At 37.8% G+C, this 18,343-nt stretch overlaps 1 protein-coding gene across 3 annotated transcripts in view; it reads right to left on the bottom strand.

Annotated features, from left to right (window-relative positions):
* The window catches only part of LOC107511144 (synuclein alpha interacting protein), a 140,523-nt gene that overhangs the window by 20,781 nt on the left and 101,399 nt on the right, over positions 1–18,343 (bottom strand). For all 3 annotated transcript variants that reach the window (XM_016145297.2, XM_016145299.2, XM_016145295.2), the window contains exons 4-6: positions 10,415–11,283; positions 8,491–8,670; positions 3,002–3,115 (exon numbers count right to left, since the gene is read on the bottom strand). In XM_016145297.2, coding sequence (XP_016000783.2) covers positions 3,002–3,115; positions 8,491–8,670; positions 10,415–11,283 — 1,163 coding nt within the window. The remainder of the gene's footprint in view (positions 1–3,001; positions 3,116–8,490; positions 8,671–10,414; positions 11,284–18,343) is intronic.

Consider the following 18,343-nt stretch of genomic DNA (forward strand, 5'->3'; position numbering starts at 1 on the left):
GAATCTATTGACCACAAGCCATGTGAATGATCCAGAAACAAAATGACAGGCTTGTAGGTGAAAGTAACAAAGCCCACTGAACCAGTGACCAATGCAAAACAGGCTGAAGCCCCCAAGAAGCAAAGGGCAAGAGCTTTGCTGGGAGCCCAGAGGAGACCATTTGAACCTTCATGTTTGAATAAAACAGCAAAGCTATACAAGCAGTAGCTTTGACTTGAGATGATTTTGTCTCAATTGATTCACCAGCAACATCTCTCTAAGGGACAGCAAAGCAAGCCTATCTGAGGACACCCCCACTCGTTCCTGAGTCTCCCCTGCCCCCCAGGTTTTCTCCTTCATGCTCCCTGTGCAAGCTCCACTAGGTACAGTCAGGCAGTGAAATAATTGCACCCTCTGAGACTTCGTGTGTCAAAATGAGGAAAATCAATTCTATCACCCAACGATCTATCACTCCAGGACACCACTAAAAACTGCTGGCTACTCCATGGTAGTGGAGTCTTTAAAGGTAATTTTTACAAGAAAAAGGACACAAACTGGGAGTCAAATGGAGCCTATTCTTTAAGAATCTATATAAGGGGCAGAGGGCAACTAAAATAAACCAAGAGAGGAATTTCCCTCTGTACTATCTTCTTCAGAGGTATTTACTGAAGAAACAAAACCAGAACATACTCAAGTGCCTGCTTGATGTAGAAAAACCTGCATGTGCTGAATCCATTAGAAAAGTGTTCAATAACAGTTTTCCTTGTGAAAATATTAGCCTTGTAATGGTTCCAAGTTCAGCATCTCCACAGGTTATCTGTTACATAAGTGGCTGTGGCGGATGTAGGATAGCTGGACAGAATTCACAGTTCTAATGGGTTTCTACATTTTCCACTTGGGTAGGAATAAACTCTTAAGGGCACTGCTCAACTGCCCTGCTCAAAGCTGTACTTTAGGCCATTAAAAGTGCTTATCAGCTTGAAATAACAGCCCGCTTATTGATACTAGCATGAAGCAAGGATTTGACACTGCTCTTCACCTAGGTCGCTAGTTTCCATATTTTCCTCTAGGTCAGCTGAGTAAGCCACACTATTGCTCAATCAGTCCCAGAAAGGGCACTTTCTTTTGTTCTGTCCTAACAGCTTCCAAATTATGAGAAACCTGCTGTGAGAGCTGAATAGAGAAACTGGCATATATAAGCAACATTTCCCAAGACAAAGAACACCAGATACCCAATTATTTACTTAGAGTCTCAGAACAGGGATGCGATCCTTTCTTCCTTTTCTTTGGCAAACTCTACCAAAAGTGCAAGCAGCCTTTCCACTAATATCAAAATTCCTTGTTAGACTTTATATAAGCAAATGAAATGAGGAACATGAAACAATTATTCTGACAATTTGAGAATAAATAAAATTTTAGTTTATACTGAAAACCATTTATAAAGATTAGTAGTGATTAAATTCTTTCAGTCATTTGAAAATTGTATTCTGCCCTTTGCCAATACAAGCAAAAAAGAGCATTTTTAGCAAATGCTTATTAATTATTATGACTGTAGGATACCATGGCTGCATAATACAAACAGAAAATGGAGTCATCATTTCAAAGACAGTGGCTTTTACAAATTTTAAATATTCTTCCTGCTCCTTTCTTCATTTAATAAATTTAGTACAGGCACTCACATCATTGAGCTGTGTGGGATATTCCATATAGCACGATATGTTAGATAAAATTGTAAAAACAGTCTTCTTCAGTTATATCAATGTCACAGTAAGCAAGTTACACAAATTTTGTACATAGATGGAGACAAAAGAGAAAATGGCCCTAAAGTCAGAGAACTGAGCGAGATCCAGTCTTTGCTCTTACTAGCCATTAGATCATGTGCAAGTCAATTAACTCTCTTCGGTATCCTCACCTATAGAATGGGTATAAAAACGACATGATCTAATGGGGTTCTTTTAAGAAATAAGTCAGATAATATACACAAATTCCAATGGCATGATGCCTGGTACATATAAGAAACAGCATGTATATATGTGTGTGCATATATATTATATATATTATAAACTGAAGTTACCACGGCACAAAATAAACCATCACCGTTAACACAACTCCTACTAAAGAAAGACAGTAATATTATTCTCCAAGTCAATTTTTTGAACTTGAGATTGTCATACTTGAAAAAACATAATCTCTTGTTGACAATGCCATAATTTAGTGCCACTGGGGATAGTTTATGAAGCCAAATGGAATACAGTTATATGCATGAGAAGCAATTTTCTTTGCCATAAACAAGCATGATTAAATCTACCTTAATATAGTGCTGACTTTATTTTTTAAAGACTAAGATTGGCATTTTGGGGTTATATTTTTTTTAAAAAAGATAATTTATATTCATCCCCATCTAAGGGAGGTAGTGATAATTTTTCACTCCATATACTGGATTGTGATCCGTGTACGTCGACTACTCACACTGGGCTTTCCTAAAGCGGGAACTGGTTGTAACCACGACTCATCCAGCTACCGTGCTTGCTCATTTTTAATGGAGGGAGATTTCCTTGATTAACACTTAAGACTTTCTTCTTAGTTTTGGGTTTGAGAACATTTATTATTTTTCTTTTTGACAGAATTAAATGTGTTTATTGTAAAATATTGAGAAAATACTGAAAAATACCGCCCCCCCAAAAAAAAGGAAAAAGAAAAGCCACTTATAATTCCACTCACTGTGATAACTATTACAAACGTGTTGTGACATAGTTTTTTCTAGTCTTCTTACTTATTTCTCTTTCTCTTTCTCCAAAATTCAAATTTGGTGCCAAATTACAGAAACAGTCTCGTATCATGCATTTTAACTTAATATTATATAAAGAACATTTTTCCATAAAATTTCATCATATGGATATAGCTTCATTAATTATCCAATATCCTGTTATGGAATATTTAAGTTGCTTAAAACATCTTTTTATTAAAAATGCTACAATGAATATGATTGCTTATAAACCTGATAATTAAAAATTTTTCATACCTGACCAAAGCAACCTGCGTAATGAATGAGGCTGGGAAAATCCTTGGAACAACTCAATTCTGCAATGGCTTCTGTTTCACTCACCATCCAGCGTACACACTCCAACTGACCATTCTAGATATTTGAAAAAATAGAAAAAGAAATTGAAGGTAATTTAGGTTTTAAAAATAGCTTATAGACAGTAATTTTAGCAGGGAAAGAAATCACATGAATTTCGGCTTTTTTATCTGGCTTAATCTATTTACAATATAGGTATATCACCAATTATATTACTGATATGTAGTTCTGGCTCTACATCAACTGCAGAATTTACTTAACTACATTTTCGTTATTTTAATCAGTTATTTAAAAATGACTATTGAGGTATAATTTGCATACTATAAAATATACCCTTTTTAAGTTTGATGAAGTTTGACAAACATACACCCACTTATAACTAGAACTCCAATCAAGATATAGAATATTTCCATCACCCCACCAAACAAATTCCTACTAGCCCTTTACTCTCATTCCCCTCACCTGTCACAGACATCCACTGATAAGATTTCTATTACCATAAAATAGAGCATGTACTCTTTTGCATCTGGCTTCCTTCATTCAGCATAATGCCTCTGAGATTCATCCAAGCTACTGCTTGTATGAATTTTAGTTTATTCCTTTTTATTGCTGAGAAGTATTCCATTGTATGAATATATCGCAATTTGTTTATCCATTAACTCTTAGAATGGGCTTTTTCCCTTGAGAAGTTAAAATGTTAGGATTTCAAAATAAAGAGAAAATAATCCTATTATACTGGCTCTAATGCTACTTTCACTGAAGCCCTCCCTGACTCCATGCCCACAGTAGCTTTTTTCTCCTGTGCTGAGATCCCACACTGTGCAAAACCAGGAAGGCCATTGCGATATATATATAACATAGTGATGAAGACTCAGACTTTGAAATCTATTTAAATCCTTAATCCACTACCAGTTACAAGACCTTGAATAAGTTATGTCATCTCTGATACTCAATTTTCTCCTCTGTGAAACAGCAGGGTTAGTAGTAACTACGTCATAAAGTTACTGAGGAGGTCAAATGAGATGAAGCATGCCAGCTTACTAAGCACACAATACTCCTTACCTTACACTCTCAGAGTACTCTCTTAGATCTTCTTAATCACTCTATAAGACAAATGAGACATTCAACTGCCTTCCTGGTTTGCACAGCCTGGACTTTAGCACAGGAGAAAAGAGCTCCTGTGGGCATGTTGTCAAAGAGTCTATTCTAAAAGCAAGACAGAAGGGGTAATCTGCTCATTTATTCACTCCTATGGACATTTCCAACTACACACATGCAGAGTCTGTTCTCATCATTTGGAATATCTAGCATAATCAGGTATGTGTTGAATAGCTTCCTCGTGCTCATTCAGATCTATCTCCTCCCTTCTTTGCCCTCCTTGCTGCCAGGGGAGGCTGATCTGTATGAACTGGCTCCTTTGCCCCCTGGCTTCTAGCTGCGTTTGGCTGATGGAGAATGATGGCAGGAGATCAGGAAAGGAGAATGAGTTTGAGGTCCTCTCTGCCCTGGCTCACCTCTCATTACCCCCTACCCCCATGGGGTTGCCATTGGCCAGCTGAGTTCCTCTATCAGTCAAAGGTCAAAAGTCAGCCGGTCCTTCAGTTCAGCCCTCTCTACTGCATATCCATCTCCGGCCCCTTATGCTCTGGGGTGGTACTGTGCTCTGGTCGTTATCCCTGGATACTGCACTTTCCTTTGCGGGCTCCCTACACCCCATCTACCCTCCTTTTGTGTATTAATCATTCATTATAGATTTTCCTTAAGTTATACAATTTGAACATGCCAAGTGTTTCTTATCAAGATTAAAAAAAAGCCAAAACAAAACACTGATACAATACGCTTTATTCCCTCTGAAAGAAAGGAATGGGAATCATACTGAGCGTCTATTAGTCAAGACAGTCTATATAAACTGGTATTTACACAGAACATAGAAATATGAGGTAACATTTGATTTTAATAATTTGAGCCTTCTCTCTTATTTTCTTGGTCTTACTAAAGATTTACTAATTTTTAAAAATCTTTTCATAGAACTAAATTTGGTTTTGTTGATTTTTTCTATTGTTTTGCTATTTTTAAATTTACTTCTTTCTGCTTGCTTTGAATCTGATTTGCTTATCTTTTTCTATTTTACGAAGGTTAGTTAGGCTATTAATTTGAGATCTTTCTTCTTCTTTTTTGTTAACATAGGCATTTAAAGCTATAAATTTCCCAGTAAGCATTGCTTTAGCTGTACCCTTAAATGTTGCTATATTGCACTTTCCTTCATCTCCAAATGTTTCAATTTTTCTTGTAATTCCTACTTTGATAGAATTACTATTTTAGAGTGATTTAATTATATATACTTGTGAATACCCCAAATTTTCTTCTGTTATTGATTCCTAAATGCATTCCCATTATGGTTGAAGGACATACTTTGTAAGATTTCAGTCATATTAAATTTATTGAGATCTGTTTTACAGACTAACATATGCTCTAGTTTTGGAGTATGTTCCATGTGCACTAGAGAAGAATTTTGCTGTTGTTTGGTTCAGTTTCGTTAGATGTTTGATAGGTCTAGTTATTCAAGGAGGTAACATTTAAATAAGTTAAACACAGCTAGAAGAGTAGAAAGAAATATATCACTACTGTGAGACTGAAAGCAATATCACTTGCCATAAACAGAATATGGAGAAAACAAAAGATGGTACCAAATTCTACTGGGAGATTTTTGCCTGCTCGTGTCTCTGAGCCTGGGGTCACTCAGTGTATGTTAAAAAGGGATGTCAGTAGGTTGTGTCTGAAGTCATTTTCTCACCAGACCAACATGTTCTCTTTGAGCTTAATCGGAAGGACTAAATGAGAAATAAAAAATGAATTAAGGTTATTTCATTCCAAGTCTGTTTAACTCCTCAAACAATTTCCTGTCCTGGCCTCACTTTAGAAAATCAGTGCTTTCACCTTACAGAAATCTTTCTTTCCAATTATTTTGCTTAACTGTTCCTAAAGGATACTCAATAATGCCCTGAACTCCTACAGTATCTAGTGTTGGGTCCCCCAGAAAACACTCAATAAATTCTGCACGCAACTGGCAAGAATTTATTATGTTCCATTTAAGGAGTTTTAGAGTGGGAGAGAAGAGATGTTCTTAAGCCTGAGTATGACTTCAAAGGTCCTTCTTCTCAGGTAATCTTTTTATTTGATACCCTATCTATGACTTTGCTTCCTGTCATCCAAGCCATGTTATCTGAACAACTTCTGCCCATTTGTACCAAGTTTGTTTGTCTTAAATGACAGCAGGGCTCTCAGAACTGTGCTTAATGAGGTGAAGCACCACCAGCCTGTTACTGATGTTCAAAACGAGGTCCTAAAACAGAAGAGCACTGACTTCTTACGACTCTCTCAAATGCATTAATGTCCATCAAAATACACTGAATGGACTGAAGTAGGACAAGTATAGGAAAAGATTTCTAAAGAGAGTGGTGCTTATTACAAAATATTTGTATTTACTTCTTCTGTAAATTCTAGGTTAAATGAAGGACTAGAAGAATGCTTCCATTTCTCGAATCACTGTCCAGCAGTTAATCATGAAAAGCTTTAAACTTTTTTTGTGTCTTACGGGTTTGTATGTATTCTTTATTAAACAAACAAAAAATGTTCCAAATTTGTATGCTGATTATATGATGGCAATTCTGTGTTGACTGGGGGAGTTAAAGAATGAGTAACATTTAATATGAATACTATAGAAGGAGTTTATATCAAGAATAGATTTAATGACCAGTAAATTTCTTATATAACTTCCTACTCTGAAGATTCTTAAGCTATAAAAACAATATTAGGGCATATAAATTAAGAAAAAACTTTTCATCCAACTATGTAGTTAGAATATATTCAACAATCTACCAGTAGTGAGGAAAACTACATTGTAAGGTATAAATATTTTATAAATACTAAAACATTTAATGTTTTAATGCTAAAGTTCATTGGCATTGCAAGGATATTTTATTCATTACTGACACATGCCCATTGATGACCAGACCCAAGCCCTATTCTCCCATAGGACTCTGACATAGGACTAGATCTTGAACTTGCCTTCTGCACTTGAATTCCTACGGACAACCTATCTGCCTTACCCACCAAGCTATCAGTTCCTTAAAAAAAGGTACTAAGTCTCATTCAAATTTGTACCATCACCTAACACAGTATCCAATAGACACTGTACATATTGTTGAGCTGGACTATACTGAACCACAGCTTCACATTTGATTCCTCTTTCTTCATGATGGCTGCCTGCAGGTCAGCTCTTCGATATCATTCACACACAAGGGAAAATGATATTCACTGGGGTCATAGATTTCTTATTTTACCAAAAAGTTATTTTTTATGCTATCTTTGAAATAATACCTTATCATTGAGTACAATTAAATAAAATAGAAAACAACTTTTAGTATATAAAATTTTACTGAATGGTAAATAAAGATACAAAAATCCAGATTTGCATAAAAGATACATTAGGGGTAAGGCAGCAATTGCTTGTTTTTCAAATGCTATATGTTCCTTAGTGAATTCACAAGTAGATTTCTTTAACTAGAAAGTTCCCCTAATAAATATTAATATAATTCCATTTATAAAAATCATGATTATTTGGCTCTTAGATGACATTATTATATAAAGCAAAGTACTTATGCAGAAGCACAAGATGTATTATATTTTCCTGACTTTCATTTCTAGCTTCTTAATATAATATATATATATATATAACTCAATTTCACATTTATTTGCCAAACATCTTAAAAGTAATTTTAGTTTAATAGCTAACCTTCTAGTGATGCATTATATATTTTACAGAGGCACTCGCTACAGTGCTATAAAAGACCATGTTTTCCTATCTTACAGTTTCTAGGTTTTAATTCTATCCCTGTCACCATTAATTTTCATAGTTTTTGGCAGTCAGCCTACTATGCTCTGCAAAAGCTAAACTCAAATTCAGCACTGATATTCTAAATAACTCTTAATCTTGAAGACATTTAAACTTCAAATGTGATCCATAAGAAGTCCACTTCATTATCTGAACTACTCCCTTAAAATACACCTTGTCTTCAACTGTTTTGTTCATTATATTCACATTAGGAAAAAATGAAACGGTCTCAGATAAGAGTCTAAATTGCAGTCTCCGTGAATAACAAAAGTTCTTAGAACCTCAATAGATCATTTATTTTTCTTTTTATTAGTAATTTAAAGCTTACCCTCATTGCACAATAAATTGGAATGTAATTTCAAAATCTCAAAGCAGTTAGTGATTGAAATGATTAGTCTCTTAAATGTAATATGTTCATTTGCTGTTTGCTTGGAACATCACCCTTCTCTTTCTCCATTCCAACACTTTAACTCACTAGGAATCTTAAAAAATAAAAATTCAACTTTTAGCTGTGGAGGGCCCAGCCCCAACCAGTCACCTTGATGGCCAGGCCCGCCGGAGTTAACTTCTCGGCATTTCGCTCATTGAGGCAATCTTCTCCCATCAAAGACGTGAGGTGCTGCAGACATTCTGCGTGGCCCTGTGACGCAGCAACGTGTAAGAGATTGTTTCCGCTTTCATCATGAATTTTGTCTAGATTGTCGGCAGCTAGATGTGGCTGTGCAAATAGTAAGATTAGAAAACTTAAGTGAATAAATCAGAAGGAGATGCTGTGGAGGGTTTGCTCTGGGAACTGGGAAGAAGAGAGGAGCTTCCAGAAGTTCCAGTGGCAGCCATGGGGATCTAGTAGGTCAGAATCCCTGCCTCTTAATTCTAATGATTTTCCATTACACTTTTTGTTATACTAGGTTTTAGAACATGAATGCCCAAGAGACTTATTCTCATGTGAGACATGGTGGCAGGGATTGGCCAGCAAGTTTGGGGAGGTGCCAAGCTGGCTCCTAACAGCTGTGATGACATTTGTGGTAACCAGCAGGTTCCCTGTCTCTTCCACTCAAGTGCTAAGTCCTGAAGGCCAGGCTGTGTTACGTTCCCTGTTGTAGGTTTGCTGAATGAATGAACTACTTGTCTTAGCCAACTGCTTTGCCTTGAACTATAGAGAACTGGCTTTGGCCGCAAGCTACATGGTGCTGCCACAAATAAAGCTCCCACGGGTACTTATTGACACCTGTATCCCCAGATAAACTCCTGGGGGCATTAGGAGGCTACCTGCCTTTGGTTTTTCCACTTCTAGTGAAGTTCGTCCCCAGAGTATGAACTGGTTGATAAAGACTGTTTGGTAAATTGAGAGGTGTTAGTATTTGGGAAGCATGAAAACATGCAAAGGACAAAAGAAGGGAATGAACTGAACAGAAATAGAGAAGAAGAGCCAAGAGAAATGGAAAAGACATTTTCAGGAGAAAAAAAATGATTACTCTATTTAGAAAAATTATTCAATCATATCATCCTATTACAACAATAAGATTTTTGATAATAGACCAAGCACATTGCACTTATCTATGCATGGCTTTATCCTAAGAAGAATTACACTGCCAAGATGGGATGATTTTCCTGAATGAGACTTTAATTAACATGTAGTATTAGTCCAGGCTTGCTACTGTTTGATCCAAGCCTGGAAGCCAGAAAAGAACAGTGTAGGCAGATGGAGTATGATTTCAGTTCAGCTCTCTCAGCCTGAGAACAGACTTTTGTTACATCATGTTACTCTGTGTCTAGTGTCTTTGGAAAATCTTCATGCTCCCTAGACATGCAGAGCTGGAACTAGTGAAAACTCCACAGGGTCAGAGGGCAATCAAGCTCTAGCGTAAGCTTCTATCTGCAAATGCATTCAAACATCCCGGTCCAACTCTTCTGAATAATGATCAGGATAAAACAGAAGACCCTCTGTTCATGTATCTGGCAGATTCACCATCATCAGGGAACTGACATCTCCACAAATAACTGAGTGAGAGCATTGAAAACCATTGGGGGGTGGGACTGGGAGAGAGGGAGAGAGGGGGAGAGATAGAGATAGAGAGAGAGAGAGAGAGAGAGAGAGAGAGAGAGAGAGAGAGAGAGAGAGAGAGATTCAAGTTAAAGAAAGTACTGGGTTTTTCTGTTTTGATTTTGTTTTAGAATATGTATATTTATTCTGGTTGAATTCATGCAAAGTTAAAGTGAAAATACACTCACTCTATAGCCATTTGTTTTTCCCCACATTAACCTCCTGACTTTCTATTCTAAAACTCAAAAGTCAAATCACTTAACTAAACCCATAAGTAAAGATTAAACAAGAATGCCATAAGTAAAGATTAAACAAGAATGGGAACAAATGCATCATCATTCTGTTACTAACAAATGAAGCTGATAAAAACTAGAGTCTTTAAATTACTCATATGTACACTGACTTAGATCATACTTACCAGGAGGGATATTTGTCCTTCTTTAACTATGTTCAAGATGCTTTTCATTTTCTTCAGATACTCGCTCCTGTCTTCGGGGCCCTGGGAGCTGGCCCAGTTCACGCCACCGATCTGCTCTTCTAGCTTGGGTTCTGTTGCTGAGGACTGCAGATGGAAGGCCCTGAGCTGGCAGTCTGGCACTGGCTTCTCAACTTTTCGACCGTGAGGATCACTAAAGGTGTTGTTTAGGAAGTCCTTACTCTGGTTTTCAGGCTCATATGCAGAGCCACATTTAACCAGAGGAGGCGAGCTCTCGCAGTCTTCAGGGGAGGATTTTTGCTGGTCGTGGAGGACAGATGATGCTTTTCTCGAATGAGGGCTTTTCACAGGAGAAAGAACACAAAACGGCGTCATGTTGGCCAGTGAGTTCTCAGCACTTCCTGTAGGGCAGGCTTTGCCAGAAAGGCCATTGATGGTTGTGCATAAACCCAAAATCCTTTTTTCTGAAGTCACCTTGGTAAAAGAGGCAAGCTGTTGACTGGATTTAATGTAAGGCACATCCAGGATCTCATCCATGTCGAGGTCATAGTGCTCCAGTTCGCCCAGTAATGCGCTGGACCCCGTGGTCCTGCTTTGGGGGCCACTCTCTCTCCCCCCAGGGCCAAGCTCCTCCGGCTGGGGGCCTGGGTCGGAATCACCTCCTTTTTGGTACTCCACCTTCTGGTTTTTCTGGTCATCACTTTCATTGTTGTCCAGAGTCTCTGGCTGATGTTTCAGTGGGGAAACTCGCTTCACTGGGCGGAACTTACTGTATACATCCGCAATCCCTGTGGGCTTTTGCACATTTGTAATAAGAGTGGAAACGCTGCAATTCCAGCTAGAGCTAGAAACTGTTTTAAAATAAAAGAGGAGAGGATTAAAATGAAACACTGAAAATATCTTGGCCATGCAGGCAGATATGGTCCACACAAGTTATGCTCAAAGTAAGCCCCTGTGTGAGGGAATGACTTAGAATGAGTATCATGAAACAAAGTTCATACTTACCATTGGAGAACAGTGAAAGATAAAAGAAAGTTATGATATATCAGTTCAAAATTAATTAAGAATAGTAGAAACGGTAAAAGCAGAGGGCTAAAGAAAAAAACCTAGACAGATATTCAGTTTTATTCCCTGGATGGGTTATCCCTGCCTGGCAATATTTTGACTTGTCACCACCCTGAAAAACAGAATTGGAGGATAGGATCCTTCATGTTAAATGAACTTCCAAACTAATTTAGGGAATAAAGGGATGTATGCACACATGTTCATACATGCACACAACCAAATACACATATATATGTCCAACTATAAAGCTTAAGAAGTCCCATATAAAAAAGGGATAAATTGTTTAATATTGGGCAAACAAACTATGACCTACTGAGTGATTCACTAAGTGATTTGTTAGGTGGATTAGGGAAAGAACAGAAACAAAAAAAGTGGTTAGCAGTTGACTGGATCATGGCTGATGAGCCATGGTCGAGCACACCCCATCCCAGACCAAGTACCCCAGTCAGTCACAGTTCAGGGGCATTTCATGGTGCTTTCTGGCATATGACACAGCAACATAACGCACTGATGCCTCAAAACAGAACACGCTCTTCAAGATTCCATGCCGCCCTCCATTGTTTGAAAAGCTGGAAACAAACAGGAGAAGGAAGCTGCGAAGGGAGGGTGAGGTAGGCAGACTAGATTTTTTTCTCTCTCATTTTTGTGCAAAGGTTAGATAAACATCATATGGTTTGCATTTGAGTAAGTGTCTGGTTGAGATGGAGTGTAAAGTGAAACAGCAACACATCTGGAGGTGAAAGATAAGAACCGCCGCCTCTCCTCTCCCGGTTGGCCTCATGTGAAAGGCCACCCTGTCCTCCTCTCGGTGCAGGACGGTGGGGTAACGACAGTCTCCTCAGCCACGATGACACTGCTTCCTCTCTGGGACTCTCCCCTGACGAGATGACAGATGACCTGGCACCCCTGGAAGTTTGTAGGCTAGTGATTTATGGATTCCTACTCCCCTTTCACTTAGTTCACACCTCCCCCATCATACGGATAAGATTTCGGGACATGCGTTCCACTAGGGACCTCTCATCTATCTATTCTCTTCTGGAGCAACAGCAGGTTAGGAAGTATTTCACCCAAAGCCTCTTTTTGTGTCTGTTCTTTACTACTGGGCTCAACCAACAAATAAATGTGGGACAGGGGTATACGCAGCTCTATCACTTCTGCAAAAGTCCCTGGCTAGCACTGATTTCTGCGGTGAAAGTGATATACGGGTTATTAAAAGTTCCCCAAATGACCACTGGTCATTCTTCCTGCTAGGATGTGTTCTAAAAGGATTCAGAAATGTTCTGAAACCAAGCTAAGTGGGTGAGAGTGAATGTCCTGAGCCTGAGTGTCATATAACGATCAGCGTGTTCTTTCTTCAAAATGGACCTCGATTTTGCAGGGCGTTCCAGAGGGTCTGCACGAGGCAGTCATCCTCTGAGGCCTTCCTAGCTCTGGCATTTTAGAATCTAAGAATATATTTTGAGCTGTGGAGGAAGGCTTAGATTCTATCCAGTAAGGAACAGATAGTAACAAGGAATGTTCCAGAAAGGAAGGAAGGTATCTAGATGTGCTCGAGCTGCTGCTGCTCCTCCCTTGTACGGGCTCTGGTTTTTAGTTACACAGTACTTGGCATGGAGCAGACAATTAACAAAAATATTTGAATTTGAATCTCACTTTGCACAACACATTAAATCTCTCTTCAAATGCCCAAAGTTCATCCTTCTGAGGGATTTACAGCTTCATTTCAGAGGACAAAAGTTCTGTTAATAAACTCAGAGGCGTGATACTTACCAATAAGAGCTGGATTTTCTAAATTATTTATGAAATGTAAATATGCAAAGGCAAAGACTAATTCCAGTTGGTCTATTATAAATTTAAAAGTTTTTCTATATTTTATATGTTTTTTCTCCCTAAAAATGTAAAGCTATGAAAAACTAATGTCTGCAAGAAATTTCTGCCAAACTTCTCTCTCTTCCTTTCAAGAACACATGGTTACTTACTTAAACAGCAGAGAAATAATGGACATTGAGTTTATAACATGTCAATATGCCTTAATTTTATCCATCAGTTTTCTGAAAAGCTTCAAATATAGAAATATATATATATATATACATACATACACACACCTTGTCATTCCTGAGATACATACTTATTATTAGGTATGGTGTTTGCTAATATTTTGCCAATTACCTTCGTCTTTTGGAACTTCTTGAAAATGTGCATCTCAGGATGTAATAAAGAATTTTTAAAGCCACATAACTTAGTGGGCCAATACAATGAGTGCATTGTACCAATATATTTATATATTGTATAAGGTCGTGGGTTCAAAGGGCTACTCTTTTATGTTGGCTTTATTTACATGTGAAATTTTTTCCAAGTGATACAGGGAAATGGATACCATATGTTTCCCAGCTGTTTTGGTCTGAAGGAGCCATTAAGAACGCTCTATGGAAATGAATTCTGTCTGAGTCTTATGAAAACACTTCTTTCCACAGAAGGATCTAGAAACCAAAGAAGGGGCATCAGCATTAGGCTTGTTGTCCTTCCCCTTATTCAAATCGATGACTCTTTTCTAGGTTCAAAGTGAAATCTATGGTTTTGTCTTGAAATCTCGTCTGTGTCTTTATTGGGAAAAAAATCCCAGTTGTGAGAAATTTGATTATTTAACATGTTTTCATGAGAAAGTTCTAATTTATTGCTGTATCATATACTTGTCTGAAAAGAAAGGCAATTTTCTGTATGAGCAAAAGACAAAACACAACTAGTTTATTTCTTGTAAGCTGGGTGAATAGGTATTTTAAACCCAAGAAAAAGGGCTATCAATAACTGGCAAGATTTTCACTTCTAAATTTATGTAAGTCTACCAAAAATTTCACTTAAACTGTTATATCCCCACCATAATAATTTTTTTTATAATATATGGAAACAAGCTCAGACTAACTATAGTTACTTAGTAGATTTTGTGACTAAATTTGTTTTCTGGAAATCATGAATAAATACTTCATGTTAACAAATTTTAAATCCCTGAAAATTTGATCTGTTATCTTACTAGATCTTTACAAGCTTTGTGAGAACAGGGTATGTGTCTAATTTATCTCTCTGTCCCTCAAAGCACCCAGCAAACTGCCTTACGTAGTAGGTTCTTAATAACTTTTAGTTGGATGGATTCATTTTAACATCTTACGAATGTAAACATACCTAACATACTTGTCTGCCTTATTATGTCACAAATTTTCTGAAATGGTCAGTAGGTAAATGAAAATGTATTCAAGGCTGATTTATAGGTCACAATGATCTCTTCCGATCTAACTGGCATTTGGAATGTCTCTGATCACCAGTAAGGTATTTCCAATTGCCTGCTGACCATCCATACCTCGCCATTTATTTAACACTTAATGTGAGCCTAGGATGTATAAGTATTTGTGGAAGGCAGCATGTTCTGATCCAGGGGTCTAATCTCTCACTACTCTTGCCTGCTTCATCTCCGTCCAGCTCCTCATTCCCCCCCTCCACCCCGCCTTTCTTCTCCCCTTTTCCCTTCTCCTCCCCCTCCCCCTGTCTTCCCTAAATTTATTTCTCATTTTTGGTAAACCTGGCCTGGATCACATGACCACTTACACAGTCTCCCAAGCAATCTATCTCCAAGTCCTGGCTGACCCTTCCCTTTCTTTGACTCCTGTCCCTCATCCCTCATAAACCAAGTCCTGCTGTGGCCTGACCCTAAATCCCTCTCAAATATCTTTTCGTCATCCTATTACACTGACTGGACCACGTCGGAACCCTCCCACAGCCTCTGCAAGGTCTACCTACTCCTTGGTCTTCCTTTCCTGTCCTGAATTACCCCCTCTTCAGATAAATCTGATTTGTTACTTCTTAGCTCAAAAATCTCAGGTGGCCCTATACTGCCTTAAACAGCATTTCTCATTCGGTGGGATGCATAACCATGTGGTATCTAAGATGGTACACAGGAACCATGCTAAATATCCCAGACTGAGATAGTGAGGAAGTTATATACTTTTCATCTCTTTCTTCCTCCTAATTAATTTAAGGAGTCTCAATTTGGTGTTACAGTGAATTTAACTCCTTTCTAAAACTTATAATCTTCCTTTAGAATAATGAAACCACAGGTCATAGGCTCAGAGATTTTCATAGGTAAAGGATCAACAGGAATAATCTGTTTTCACATCGTTCATTTTAATGATGACCTTGAAATTATTGCAAATAATACTGGTTTTCTATTTACAAAACACTGATGTAAAGTTTCTTTGAACAACAAGTGTTTAAAAGTAAGTTACTTTAGAAAACTATATTAAATGAATAATAGTACAAGTGGTAGGTATACAGGTAAAGCAAAAATAGAAGTGGATGTTGGCTATATATACACATTATGGAAATAATACTTGAATTACTAAGGTTTGGAAAGTCCTGGCTTTCAGGATAGTAGGTAAATTCTTTAAAACGCTATGTAGCACTTCTTTTATTTATTTTCTAATTTATCTTTTCATCTCAGCACTCATCATCCCCACATCACTAATTTTTCCCTGCACTTCCATCATTAAACTCACTTTTTTTGGATACTCTGTGTTCTTTCTCCATTCTCCCATCTTTGGGGGAGGTCCCCCCTCTCCTAGACTGTCCTTGCTCTCTTCTCTGAGATGCAGGCTAATCTGACAAGATTCCACTCAGGTGTTACCTCCTCAGTGCACTTCCTCTGACTTTCCCAGGGGATTGTTGCTCCTTGCTTCACTATTTGGCCATACCTAGAGCTGGGCATTTCTGAAATTCTATTGCAACTATTTGCTCACGCATCTGTCTCATCTTCTCTCCTGAGAATTCCCCAAGGGCAAAGACTGCTTGTAAGCATCCTTTGTCTCACTGATGCTTTGAGCACCACATCTCACAGATATTGGGGCTCAGTGGCTAAATCTTTTAATGAATGAATGAATGAATGAATGAATGAATAAAAGGAGGAGTGAGGAAGGAAAGGGAAGAAGGAAGCGGGGAGGGAGATAGGGAAGGAAGAAAGGGGAAAAAAGGAATAGGCTAGACCGAAGATGTAAAGTATAGTAAATAGATGAGTCTTGTCACAATGAGTCACCACATTTTGGGCTCACAAATTGTGCTGCTATTTCAAAGATAGTGTTAGCAAGCTATTGAAGATGTTCGGACATATAGAAGATATGCTGCATACTGAAATATTTTCATGTATTTCCTATAAGTTCTAAGTCTCGATTTCTTCATCTGTAAAATGAAGGGGTTACACTACATGCTTGCTAAGATCTGACCCACCTCTAAAGTTCTTTGGTATACGGAATGTCTACAAATAACAGGGCTCTTTATTCCGAGTGATTCACTATGAAACACTGTAATTCTTCTGGATCCATGTCTTTCAATAGATCCTTACAAATTTATAATTATGAGGCTAAGCTGATTGCTGACACAGAACAACTTTTTGGCTTTTGGGACTGATAAATTAGTATTTTCTTAGGAAGATAATGTACAGTTTGCTATTGCAATGGTGGATCTAGCTGTCAAGACTGAACATCAGTGCTGGCTCCCAAAATGCCTATTTACTTTACTTCTAAATATGGAGTTAAATGTCCATATTCAAAAATGCACTTTAGACATCAAGAAGAGAAAGAAAAAAGGTATGCGTTTAGTATAAAATAGTGTTTCCCTACTGTTTACTGTTTAAAGTTGAATAAATTCTATATTCCATGAGGAACAAAATGGTTAGCTTTAACTGTAACTGTCTTAAAAAAAAAAAAGTACATAGCAATATGTTCCACATCTATAGCTACTGGAAGCCCAGCACCTTCAAGGACATACCTTCTAAGTTTTTCAACATTGCATTTCCTTCCATTTGTACACTTAAGGAAGGGACTTTATGAAAGATTAGAAATGTCAGTACTAGAGTCACAAGTTTCCTTAACCAAATGTAAACTGAAATCTGTAGGAAGCCCACTTATCGCAAACACCTCAGGCTCTATAAGAAATGGCGACAGGTGACTTATCCCATTTCAGGAAGCCAGGAAGAAGGATATGAAATCTGAGTGAGGACTCTTTGCAGGATGTTCTCTATTGTCTTAGACTGTAACTTGACCTGAGAAAGAATTAAATTTACTCTGGATTTGGAGAATTGTGTCAGGCCATTATGTTGAGAAGAATAAACATGTGTGGGGAATGCATGTTTCCAGAATGTTCCCATGGGGTTGCTTGCTCATCCCTTTCATTGATGCCACAGACACTTTATTGAGAGTACTGTAAGACTGCAGGGAAAGTACAGAGGACTTTATTACTGTATTGTAAAAATATCGATCAATGATTTATTCACAATAAGACATTAAGATACTATTGGAAAAGATTCATTGATTTGGTTTTAAATTTCCTGCCTTTAAGTGGTTACTGATAACAAGCAGCTGTTGCAAGTATCACATTCAAGTTTCATTATTCCCAACTCTGCCCAGAATTGTCAGGACCTGCTCATATAACTTTGTTCCCCGTTTGCACCCATTTTTTTGGTCTGTGAAAACTCAGAAATACTCAAGCCTTTACCACCCTGGATAGAAAGGGACTTCTTCGCCAAAGAGGCATGTTCTATGATGAAACAGACTCAATATTTTGACAAATTTAAACCTCTGGGCTTCAAAAATACAATTCACATAGAATAGCGATTGGTGGGTCTAAAGAAAGTACATAGTTTCAGAGTGATTCCGTCATCTAAAAAGTATGCTGACCTTCACTTTGACATTAGCAAAACCTCTTAAGCGGATTAAGTCTTGTATCCACTCCAGGCCCACTTACCAGGTTTCCTTTCTTTTTCTCCCTCTTTGTGCTGAATTGTAGAAAGAGATACACATCAAGGGA

Source organism: Rousettus aegyptiacus, unplaced genomic scaffold (genome assembly GCF_014176215.1).
Source record: "Rousettus aegyptiacus isolate mRouAeg1 unplaced genomic scaffold, mRouAeg1.p scaffold_m13_p_8, whole genome shotgun sequence".
Taxonomy (NCBI): Eukaryota; Metazoa; Chordata; class Mammalia; order Chiroptera; family Pteropodidae; genus Rousettus; species Rousettus aegyptiacus.